This window comes from Syngnathus floridae, chromosome 8 (assembly GCF_059516105.1).
Source record: "Syngnathus floridae isolate MCC-2025c chromosome 8, RoL_Sflo_1.0, whole genome shotgun sequence".
Classification (NCBI taxonomy): Eukaryota; Metazoa; Chordata; class Actinopteri; order Syngnathiformes; family Syngnathidae; genus Syngnathus; species Syngnathus floridae.
In genome coordinates this window covers 2,394,708-2,406,943 of record NC_142420.1, presented here as the reverse complement: position 1 = coordinate 2,406,943, position 12,236 = coordinate 2,394,708, and the positions used below count along the sequence as shown (strand labels likewise).

Genomic DNA, 12,236 nt, shown 5'->3' with positions numbered 1-12,236 from the left:
ATGCAATATTATTATTGTAGAAGAGTCGAGACCCGAAGCGGAAAACTTGACTTTGAAACTATGTCTAGTCCTATACCTGTTTTGAAACTCAAATCCACTTTAACCCCATTTGAAAGCCAATAACAACAACAACACGACAAAGAAACTTCTGCCTTTGTGGTTGCGCCCACGCTTGGCCTTTTGAAGTTTTATTGAGTTTTGCGGCGCTGCTGGTAGAAAAATAGAAAGTAGCAAAAGGATTCACAGTGTGGACGACAAGACGCCCCTCGCCACAACTTGCATAGAAAACACACACACGCACACACACACCAGCCCACACACGTCAGTTTGTGCATACGTGCGAGTGCGGACGATAAGGCTTCCCTAAAAACAAGACAGAATATACATACGTGTACACATATGTATACACAAACTTTTACAGGCTGTCAATCATCATCTGGCTATTTACTGGATGTACACGCACACACAGCAGCACAGTAGTGGCATTAGAATCAAATACAGCGTCAATGTGTATGTTGTCGACACACACACACACACACACACAGGAGTCCCTAGTTATTTTTGTTCACAAGGACAAATCCACAGTGTGTGCACACTCCAATGTTCCCAGTTCCCCAATTCACAAGTACGCACAAACACCAAAAAAAAACCCAACTGAAATAATGTAATGTTGCCAACAAAGAAGAGTTAGTGGTGCTATGCTACTGGCTTCCAAAGAGCTTGAAACAAAGATAGAGTAGGGCTGCAAAGGGTGAGCTTAAATTGGGTTCTAAAAGTCAGGAGGAGGGGCCAAGTTCAACACTCATGTTTCAAATCAAGATTAGTGTTTCAAATTAAGCCTGGGTTCAGGATAGAGTTAGGTTTTGAAGCTTCGGTAAGCCTTTCAAGCCGAGGTTAAGGTTTCAAATTAGGGTTGACGTTTGAAATCCTTGAAACCCTACCATAAAACCCAAACTCTGAATCCTTAATTTAAAACCATAACTTTGTCTTGGTAAATTTGACATTGTGAGTGGATGCCCAATGACAAGTTTGACACCCTCCTTTGAAAGCTCAGACCTCATTTGACACCCTACTTTTAAATCTCCGGTTTGAAACTTTCACTTAGATTTGACATTCAACTTTAAAAAGTTAACTCGAAACCCCAACACTTATTGAAAACTTAAATCTTAACTTAAACCCAGTCTTGAAGGCCTACTTTCAAGCATTTCAATCAATCGCAATTCATGTTACAAACCAAGTGTCATCTACTAGCTTATTCCAAACCCTCGCTAACGCAACACGGCGGCCATATTTGATATGGCCCCCGCGCTATTTCATTTCGGAGCGATCCGGTTGGACGGTCTGTTGGGAGTCTTTATCCCGGTGGATTATTTACACTGGCCTCATCCCCTTGCACGTCTTTTGACAAGTCATCAGCAGGACGTTTGGAAGTTCGCCGTCCCTCGCTTGGTACGGCGCCAAGTTCCCTCCACTTTTGTCAAGCAAAGCCTCTTTCTCCTGGTGGAAAGTTCCGGCTCCTTCGATCACGGCAAGGGGGGGGCTAGTTCGTTGGGGGGGTGGTCCGAGCGGAGTCAACGAGCCTCAGCTGTTGTTGGTGTGGTTGTAGGTCCGGCAGGGCGAGGGCGAGGCGTTGGGCTGATAGTCGAACTTTCCCAGGGCGGGCGGGTAGTACGTGGTGGTGTACACGTTGGCCTGCTGCAGCGACGTCGGGAACAAGTTGGAGCGTTCGTCCGGCAGGAGGTTGTTCTTGTTCAGCGTCTGCAAATGGCAAAATGCAAGGTCAGCCATTTTGAAACCAAACCAAAGCAGTTTTTATTTTGGTATTGCGAAACGTTTATACAGAAGAAATCGCCTTTGTGTTGCTTTCAAGTAAATTGGGAATTCACAGTTTCGAAACCTTCAGCTAAGAAAAGGACATTTAATCAATTTCTATTTGAAAAGCCATCCAGTTGATTATGTTGCTCAGCTCTTTGACATTGGACTTTGCAAGGTCCAAGTGGAGAATAGCCTTTTTCCCAGCGGCCCTGAATGCAGCGTCAGACTCTGAAGTACCTTGGCTGTTCGTGCCTCAAAAATAAAGCGAATGTTTAACTATAGCACACTAAAAGGAAACCTTTAACAGCACCCCAAAGGTGTTCCAAAGTAAACCTCAAGTGCGGAAAAAGCCTCAAAGATTTATTTTATTTACACTGCGTGTGTGTGTGTCTGTGGGCTGCACACAAACACACACATGGTGTGAGGGTGATTAATTCATTGTGGCAGATGTGTTTAGTTGGCGAGTGTTTTCACAGGCGCAAGCAAATCAGTTTAACAAATGTAATCTGGTTTCATGTCAAACATCGTCAGTGCAATAATGGACAACAAAATGGAGGATTTGGTCAAGGGTAAGACACAGGACGTTTTTGCGCCGAGGCTCGCCTTTTAGGCGAAACCATTTGGGTTTGATTTGCCCTTTCTTTCATAGTGGAATTAAAAAGTTAGTTGGACGGCTGCCATCATTTCAAGCACTTAAACTCGACAGAAGGAATTTAATTTTGTATCATTACGAAAGAGGAGCATAAAAAGTTTGATAATTTGCCATAAAACACGAAGGCACTGTTTTTTTTCGCAGGCAGCTTTGCTCTCGTCTCGGATCTCATTAGCTTGTGCAGGTGCACCTCATCACGCCGGAGCCAGATTAGATCGATTTAGCCAGCATTTATCATTAGCATTGTCACGTAGCTAATTAAGGGGATCGGTAAGAGCCGTTTGACCTTTATTTCTCGTCGCCCAAAAAGCCGGAAGAATCGACCGAGAGCGGAAAATAGGTCAGCGGCTAAAGCGGCTAAACGCTGCGTTTAATTCATTTAAACATCCGAGACGACGTGTTGCCGTACGAAGGAGGAGGTCAAATGCAAGCAGACCAAGATTTGGAAGAACCTCTCGTGGTTAAACTAATGAGACCGGCGGAGAACAACGGCGTGAGTTGAGCGTGTTAGCGGCGGCGCGCTAACGCAACTCGTTAATAAGGCGCAGGTGAGCAGGTGCTTCATCCCGGCCCGCCGAGACGAATGCGGCAATCAAAGTAGTAAATAAAACATGAGAGCACATTTATGGTTCTTAAATCTTTCAAGCGTTGAACACGGAGGAGATTGTGCTACTGGTGAAATGTCGACCGACCTTGAACTCCATGGGCGTGTACTTCTCGTTCTTTGGCGTGACGTTGCCCTTGTAGTTGAGGTGGTTGGGCGTGGTCGGGTGGATGACGGCCGACTCTTGCGACGGCTTGTGGAAGCGTTGGCAGTACACGTAGACCAGGAAGGACAAGAGACCGGCGCCCAGGAAGCACGACACCCCGGTGGCGATCAGGTGGATGGACGTGAACGCTGCTCGGTGACCACAACAAAACAGCCATCTTGGCTCATTCATTTCTTCGACTAACTGTTAGAAAATTAAATTGTGTGTGGACAGACATGAAGATGTAGCATGCGTGGAAGATGCATGGAAACATGCACGTGATGGAGGGGGGGGGGGGGGGGGACCTAGCAGGTGCTTGTCAGACCACTGCTAATCCACTTACCTCCGCAGTGCTGGTCCGTATCAAAGCCCGATGCGGGAAGGATGACTGCAGAGAGGAAGACAGGAGCACACGGTCAGACGCACACACACACATGCACACGCACAAACACACACACATGCATCAAATACCAAGAAGGCTGAAGGTACACACGTGCAACAATCATGACCATGCCGTTGAAGGTGACAACACAAGACACAACACAACTTGTTTGGTTCGCCAAGCAAGTCATGGTTCGGTAAATCTGAAATTGGGATTAAAGTGAAGGTGAAGAATTTTTAGCCAAGAAAGTCACGGTTTTGAAAGTGAGGCGGCTGTGTAGCGCTAAAAAAAATGAATCGGGCCATTTTGTTAAGAAAGCAATTTTCATGTATTTTTAAATAAAACAAATTAAATCATATATATTAATAAATATAAATAAATAATAAAACAAATATAAATAAATAAATAATAGAATAAATAATAAAATAAAAATGAATAATTTAAAAAAGTTGCAAACTCACCAGGTATTTCATTGCAGTCCCTCCGCTGGGTGGTGTTGCCCACGCAGGGGGCGCCCCCGGTGGCGCCGCACGCTCGGGTCCTCGTCTGCACCCCCGAGTCGTCGCAAGCCGACCACAGCGACCAGGCCATCCAGCCACCTGGACACAAACGCCATTCATGACTGCCGAGAAGAAAGCGCCACCCGCACCCTCAGCCGCCGTAAACCCCAAACCAGCAACAGCGCAAGAGCTCGTGATGTCAACAAGTTTGTTCAGTGCACACCGGAGATGACGAGTAGGCCAAAAACAGAACCTGCGACCCGAGAGGGAAAAAGAAGAAAATCCCCATTGTGCTGAAAGCAAATAAAAGACCGCCTTGCTTTACTGGAGTGAGGACCAGAGGACGCGTTTACCTCCGCTGTAAGCCTGGACCTCCATCTGCTCCCTTGGGGCCCAACACGCATCTAGACACACACATACAAAAGACTGCGCCGTCACACCGAAAGCTCGCCAACGTATCGAGTGGTGGTTGAAAAGATGTTTTCAAAATATATCTAAATCATTTTTTTACTTCTTTTCTGCTCAGTCACCACAGTAATCGGCAAATTTTGCACCAACGAAGACAGCGGCCATCAATTAAAAAAAAAAACTTTTCTCCGATGTGCACTGACACAAAGGTTGCGCCTTCGTCACTCCAGCGGACCGTCCGTTCCTCCTGCCGCCCTTCATTATCGTTTAATCATCGCCGTGAGTGACAGGCAGAGACACTTGATGGCTGATTAGCAAATGGCCGCCGTAACGTGCTAGTCCGTGTAGCCAACGGTCGATTGACAGGACGCCGGAGAGGGGAAAAGACGATCAAAGGGGGCCGATTAGCATTTCGCCGCCGGCGGGAGTAACGACAGGAAGTCATTTACCTTTTCCCCCCCTCGGTTAGTAATTATGAGGGAGGCGGGAGGAGCGTGTGCCATTTGATTGGCAGCTGGGATAATTCCAATTGAAAAGCACTCTGGGGGAAAGAAATGCTTGATGGGAGACAACGGGACCATTTAAGCAGGAGGTGGACTTCAAACACCTTGCCAACAAACACCCACCCACACATCATCAAGAATAAAAAAAGCCCAGAAAATATCCCAGAAAGAGAAGATAACAATTCAAAACATTCCAAAGTCGTGCTTGTTCTCACCGTCACACGTGTGCGTGTTGCAGAGCGCCTCCTCGGTGTGCAGCCCCAGGCAGATGTCTCCTCCGCCGGACGGCGGCGGGTTGGAGCACGCTCGGGTGCGCTGGTAGTGGCCGCCGCCGCACGCCGCCGAACACTGCGACCATGACGACCAGCACGACCACGCGCCCTTCACTGCAAGCGAAGCATCATCACTAACACACGGGCGCCATTTTCAGACAGAATTGCCGCATCCCCATAAACACTTGGCGCAGCATATTTAGGTCAGAGTGAGAGCTCTTGACCTGCAACTTACAAGCAAAGTTTGTAATGGCGGCTGTGATTTAAGGCCCCTATTCACGCGCGTGCACCTCGCTAATCTATATTGGCTCTCCTTCCCGCTAATCTCATCATCAATTACAATTTCGCAGCCATTCTCTCTTTTGTCACTGGCCAACGAGTGTGTCATGATTGCAACGAAGACACATAGCAGAGAGTTTCTCGCCAAATCCTGAGCGGAAGGACATTTTGTCTGATCCACATGAAATCCGGCACGGGTGTATGCTCGCCGGCGGTTCTTACCGAGACAGGCCTGGACGTTGCAGTCCTGGTACTCGACGGGGGAACCCCTGCAGGCCACGGGGGCGCTCTTGCCCTCGGGTCCGGCGCAGGACCTCCGTCGGGTGCGGTAGCCTTTGGAGCAGCTCTGCGAACACCCGGACCAGGAGTCCCACGAAGACCAGCCGGGGGTGCTCGCCCCTCGGACCGGCGGGGTCCGAAGCAGCTCTTCCACTAAGTCTGCAGACAAGAACGGAATCAATAGTTTGTGGAAAATGCAGCGGTGCTGCACGGCCACATTCAAGGGCAGGCACTGGAGGTCTGAAATATTAGAAGCCAGCCCTGAGCCTACAGGAGGTCCAGAGTAGTTCTTGTGTGAGTGTTGGGTATTCTGCAGTGAGCAATGGAATGCGTACTTGAGGGCAGGCATTCACTGATGGATGCTTGAGGGGTGGGGTGGGGGGGGGTGGGGGGGCACAGAGCTGGGCTGTAAAATAACATTTGTCTTGACAGCAGGAGAAATGCTGCCGCGAGAAAAACATTCCGTCAAAGTAAAGCAACCGTCGTCAATCCCTCAACAAACACCCCCTCAACTTTTTTTTTTATTTTTACATCATGAATACTTCAAGACGACCCTCCTTAGGGGTTTTATTACTTTTTTTTTTGCATCTTGGTTCAATGAGGGTTCATTGCTAGGGGGGGAAGGGAAAGTGACATCAATATCAATAGCTGAGCTACTTTGCAGGGTCAACAGGTGGCGCTAACACCCCAAACTGGATGTTAGATCACGTTTGCCAGTCTGAAGAAGAGGACCAACCAACAATGGAGAATAAAATCAAAGGTGCCTTACCGTCTGTGTCGCAGGCGGCGGTGCCGTCGTTGGGGCAGAATCTGGTCTCCAGCTTCCGTCGCCCCATCTGCAGCTGATGCGGGTCGGCCAGGCGAGCGCGGCACATGTAGCGGGTGCGCTGCTCCTGACGCGCACCACCCTGCGTCACGTTGACCGGCATCCACGGCGTCCACGGGGTGTTCCGCTTCACCTCAGGACACGCCTCCAGGTTACACGCCTTGTACTCCTGGTTAAAGTCACAATTGTCATTTTTCCCACGTTTAACGTCCAACGAGATGGCGAGACGGCGCTGGCTTACCAGGGCGCATCCCGGGCAGCTGTTGCCGTTTTCGCAGGTCCGCACCCGCGAGTGCACCCCTCCGCTGCACTCGCTGCTGCACTTGGTCCACGAGCCCCACGGGGACCACAAGACCGGCTGGGGACACGAGACGCCCTCGTTGCAGAACCTAACAAGCAACCACAATGACTTGGGAACAATATCATTTTGGATCAGAGGTATTTTTTTTAGCTAAAATATTTTTGAAAAACATACTGGCATTTGAACAGGGGTGTGTAGACTTTTGGTTGGTTACCTCTCGTCACGAACGGCCCCCACGCAGACGCGGCCTCCGTGCCGCGGTGCCGGGTTGTTGCAGGAGCGCTGGCGCAGCTCGAATCCCGTGCCGCAGCTGGTGCTGCACTGTCCCCATGACGACCAGGGCGTCCAGCCTCCGTTTCTACGGCGACGCACACCAATAATAGGAGCTCATTAGACCAGGATTGAAAAAAACACCTTTGTATTCAAGGGCCACGTTTGAGCTTAACAACTCACTGATGGGCTCAAGGTTTGAGAAGTACGGTGAATAATGGTTACTTACTGATTCAAAACAAATCGTGTTTTAACATAAAAGTATTTGACAATTTCTTTCATTATATTATTCTTAATGGATTGGGTCAAAATGTACATGCAAAACTGCCTTTTAATATTTTTACATCTTATTTACAGCAAGTCAATTTAGAAAATATTTGGAGTTAGACAAGACAAATTAATTTTTTTGAATAAACTAATATTTTGAGTTAGACAAAACAAATAAAAATAAATAATAAACTAATTTACATCTAAAGATATTGTATTATTTACAGCCAGTAAATTATTGAGATGAATGAATTTGAATTTTGAATCTTTTTTTATTAAATTCACTTTAGGGAAAAATATTTGAATATTCACAATATGTGAATTTTCGGGAGAAAAAACATCCTATATTATTGTGACTGCCTGGAGTAATTGTGTATTCACCATGTTGATAAAAGACTCGTGGCTCTTCCCCCCACCTGGAACAGTTGGCCACCTCGATGGTGGCGCCCTCGCACTTCCTGCCCCCGCAGCGAGGAGCCGGGCTGTCGCATGACCTGGACCGGCACAAACAGGAGCTGACGCCGTCCACGCCGTCGTCGTTGCTGCACGCCTGCCACGCCGTCCAGTCTCCGAAAGCGCCGTGCCTGGTCTGGTTCTGCAACTAAACACCAAAGTTCCACAGCTGGGTTCAAGTCTCAACCTTCAAGTTACTGTGACTTACCGGACACGCCGTGATGTTCTGCTTCCACTGGCTCATGTTGGTGCTGTCCTCCAGCGTAGTGCAGCGCCGTTGACGCATGTCCCAGCCGCAGTAAGGATCTCGAGCTTCCAAGCACAGCCTGCAGGGGGCGCAATTGCAATCGTTTCAGAAATCGAGGGGCAAAAAGGCCGATTAAAAAGATATTCTTGTTGAATGGCGCCTAATTGAATGTTAGGCCGCTAATGAGGACGACTGAAGCGGCTCATTAGCTTCACTTCCTGTCGGCCTTCACGGCACTTCCTGTCCACGCCTCCTCCCCATTATTAAAAGGCGCCATCAGGTGCAGATGAAGCGACAGCAGGCGAGCGCGGCTAATGGTGCGAGTCAGCGGCTCAAGGTCGGCGAAGTGATTTCATCGAGGAGCTCTCGTTTGCGGCTCAACTGCTCGGAACTTTGAGCGCCAGTCAAAGTCAAAGATAAAGTCGACTACGCCTTGCATGTTGAAAAGACAAAATTCAGACCCGACCAGCAAATTGCAGAGTGACGACGGACATGCAGCAATTTCGATTTTAATGACGTTCCAATTTTTAACCACATTGTCAGATTTAATCGTCCACAAGCAAAAGGAGGATTTGCACATGCACGGATTGCAATGTACAAGGTCCTCTGACATAAAATCGTTTACAGGCGTATGAAAACAACTCTGGGCAATGAGCCACATGCTGCTTCACTGACGTGAGCTCAATATTAAACAGGCTAGCGGCTTACAGAAACATAACATCAGCGGCCATAAATCGTGCGCATTGTCTGTTGGCGTAATTGTCGCTTCCGATCGTTCGTCGTAAAAATCCTTGTCAGCTTTTACGGCGTCCGCGTTAAAATCTGGCGTGCGCACGTATAATTGCGCCGATGATCGGCACGGCCCAAAAAAAACGGAGGCGCTACTGTGAGGCAGTAGCCTATTATAACACGCACTCCCGCTTTCCTTGGGGAGAAGCACACTGACAAGTTCACGCCGCTCAGCTTCTCCCCCAGCGGCGAGGCTCTTTCCCCGGGGCGCAGCCGAGCGACGGGAAGGCTCCAGTCAGCCGCTACGTGTGTGATGCAACACTGCTGCCATCCAATTAGAGACAAGCTGTTGACACCGGGTGACACACTGAGTGCCATTCAATACCTCTGCCAAAACATATTGGGAATTTCAATGGCAGCCTAGCTAGTGCACGATTGCAGGAGATGCTAGCGCGTCGCTGCGGCTAACGTAAATCAGCTCTCGGGGTGAGCTAGCGAGACGGGCGGAGGATGACACGGCGCCATTAGCTCCAGGTGCCAAGTGGCCAGGTCAAATCTAATCACCATAAATAGAGGAAAAGGTGCACACACCAATACGGACACGCGCGCGCACAGGCAATCAGTAAAAGGCTACATATCACGCGCTGTTGAAAAGGTTTAGCAGCGTAACCAAAAAACAAGATGGATGAGCTCAACGCGAGCTAGCGAGTGGATCAATACGAGAAAAGAGCGAGGCATTAAAAGCACTTTCACTTAATTGAATTTGCTCGCAAGACGCTCACACCTGCCACAGAAAACACATACAACCACCACTTAGCGTGCGAAGCTAACAGCTACGCGACGACCACGCGGTGGGAAACGGGAAATATTTGGTTTACATACATTTACGATTTTGCTTGGGGCATGTAACTGAAAGTAAAATTAATGTTTACTTCTGCACTTCAGGTCATTAAGTCACTGAGTTAGCGTTCTATATTCCCATTCGTTGGTTATTTCTAATGTTAGCCATGTTGACGTTTTTGTGTTGCAGAGGCTTCGGTAAGCTGTCAAAATGTCCGCCGACGTGAAGAGCTAAAATGACAGACACGTTGACACGAGTCAGGAGTGAGGAAAAGTGTCAGAGTGAGCAGTCCCCAGCTGGAGGGGATCTTCGTGTTCCTCTCACTGCCGACATCTCATTAGATCAACTGTCTGACTCCTCTGTGTGTGTGTGTGTGTGTGTGTGTGTGTGTGTGTGTAGTTGTGTGCAGATACAGAGTTAGATAAAATATTAATGTGTATTATTATAATAATAATAATTACAATAAGAAGAGCTTTGCGACAAGGTAGCGCTGAGCCACCTGAAAACATCCGTTTGCTAACGTGGCTACAAAAAAAGTAAAGACTTTTAGGTGGTTAATTAATCCTAGCGGAGGACGTTTTAATCAGTTCCTATAGGGCGGCGGGAATTAACTGCCAACAGAGAACAGAAGCAACCTCGACCGCCTTCCTTCATTGGACGAACAAAGGCTATTCGTGGTCGGCTTCAAAGCGACGCTGCAGGGAAACACGCCACCTTGAACGCATCAGTTGGGGAACAAAGTACTGGTACACAAGGACATCCTGTATTTACGACATTGTCTGGCGCATAATAATACAGCAAAGTGGTCACTGTGGACCACAGCAAGAGATTGCGGAGTAAAATGCAGCCAAGTGGAGACTATGGACTCACGTCTCAGTGCGGTATGTGGAACATCTCTCCAGGGGGATCTTTAGCACTCGGTCGCTGAGGCCCACAAAGAGCGAGCGGTCGCTGTGCAGGATCTGCAGGCTCAGGATCGGTTGCCGCACGCCGGACGGGAGGAGCTCCAACTCCTCCAGGTAGCAGCCTTGCAGGTTCTTGTTGGACGTGGCCAGCGCCTTCAGGATGCTGCCGTATTCTGCTCACGGTGGAGGAAATGCTCCTGACTTTGCGCATCGTTTCGACCGTGCGGATTTATCTGCACTGACCGGTGGCGATGTACATGACGTGGTAGAGCGTGTCCATCCCCTGCACGATGTCTACTGCCAAGTGGGAGAAGCGCACGTCATCCTGCATGACCAGCGGGTCCACTGACTCGGGCTGCACCACTTCATTCATCAAGAAGAGGCGCTGGGCGTCTTGCAGGCTGCGTTCCGTCAGACCCTCGTTTGGACCTTCGTCCTCGATGGTACCGCACTGACCATGGAGAGAGAAGAAGACCCGTTTGTCCTTTCCTGTCCGACTCATGATGCTCAAAGTGAGACTGACCTGGAAGTTGCTGATGGGGTTGGGGGTGGGCATCCAGGTGGAGCGAGGGTTCTCCTGGGAGCGGAAAGGCCCGTTGAAGGCACGCGTGATGGCGCTCAGGTTGAAGGCGCACACGGCCGAGGCTGCGATGCTGTTGCTGGGGATGAAACATAGGACAGGAAATGACATCATAGGTTTGAGGTAGGACAGTACAGAAGACTAGATATGAGACAGGAGAAGTACAGAAAAGTAGTCATTGTTACTCCAGATGTCAACATTGTGTTTAGTGTGTTGATCCATGTCACCCCCGCCCCATAATGAATGGGTACACGCTACAGGAGCACGTCTTGTTTGGCTACTGGCTGAGCTCCTCTATCTGTTCCGTGCAGTCAATAAGAACATAATTAAAGTCTCACTTGGAGAGCAGGTGTCACGTAAGAAGGAGCGAGAGAGACAGAGAGAGGAGGTAATGACTTCCTTCCTTTCCTAACGTTGACTTCTCTTTTGTTTGTCACCAGGCTCGCCCACGCGCTTGTTCGTCACCAGTCGGCGAGACTTGTGGGAGGACGACCAGATGGCGGCTTCCCAACACGTAGAAACTAACTGGTAGACTTTTTTGTAGGTCCATTTATGATTGACATGGTAAGTAAATTTCATGTTGCTAAGTGAAAAATCTAAAAGTTAATGAGCTGTGTTATTAGTGTTTTATGGTGAGCCATCAAACTTGATTGCCACGTTGCGCCCAAACGCAATGACCAAATCTCTAGTTCTTCTCAATCTAGCGTTGCCCATCTGTCTCCGTGTACGTGCTTCCAAATCCGGTAGCGATCGCAAAAAGAAATCTAAGAGTCGTTTGTCTTTAAGAGGCGAACGTGAATGGCCAAAACGACCCTAAATTGCCCGCGACAAAGCCAAATGTCAGACTCCCTGTGTCCAGCCTCATTTTGTTGCTGAAAATGAAAAAGCCATAAACACACTGAGGCCATGTTTCAGCTGCACACTGACGTCCAGTGTGGCAGGGGACAAAGAGAAAAAAAAAAAAAAAAAAAAGCTCGC

At 48.7% G+C, this 12,236-nt stretch overlaps 1 protein-coding gene across 4 annotated transcripts in view; it reads right to left on the bottom strand.

The window, feature by feature from the left end:
* Window positions 1–153: 153 nt before the first annotated feature.
* The window catches only part of sema5ba (sema domain, seven thrombospondin repeats (type 1 and type 1-like), transmembrane domain (TM) and short cytoplasmic domain, (semaphorin) 5Ba), a 41,367-nt gene continuing 29,284 nt past the window's right edge, over window positions 154–12,236 (bottom strand). For 2 of the 4 annotated variants that reach the window (XM_088383152.1, XM_088383154.1), the window contains 15 exons: window positions 11,202–11,337; window positions 10,922–11,129; window positions 10,644–10,851; window positions 8,165–8,282; window positions 7,920–8,104; window positions 7,181–7,324; window positions 6,907–7,054; window positions 6,609–6,834; window positions 5,783–5,998; window positions 5,225–5,395; window positions 4,452–4,502; window positions 4,060–4,197; window positions 3,560–3,604; window positions 3,160–3,365; window positions 154–1,758 (listed from right to left, as the gene is read on the bottom strand). In XM_088383152.1, coding sequence (XP_088239278.1) covers window positions 1,582–1,758; window positions 3,160–3,365; window positions 3,560–3,604; window positions 4,060–4,197; window positions 4,452–4,502; window positions 5,225–5,395; window positions 5,783–5,998; window positions 6,609–6,834; window positions 6,907–7,054; window positions 7,181–7,324; window positions 7,920–8,104; window positions 8,165–8,282; window positions 10,644–10,851; window positions 10,922–11,129; window positions 11,202–11,337 — 2,377 coding nt within the window. In that variant the 3' untranslated portion in view covers window positions 154–1,581. Of the gene's footprint in view, window positions 1,759–3,159; window positions 3,366–3,559; window positions 3,605–4,059; window positions 4,198–4,451; window positions 4,503–5,224; window positions 5,396–5,782; window positions 5,999–6,608; window positions 7,055–7,180; window positions 7,325–7,919; window positions 8,105–8,164; window positions 8,283–10,643; window positions 10,852–10,921; window positions 11,130–11,201; window positions 11,338–12,236 lie in introns of all 4 variants that reach the window. The other 2 variants (XM_088383153.1, XM_088383151.1) reach the window with 2 other exon arrangements.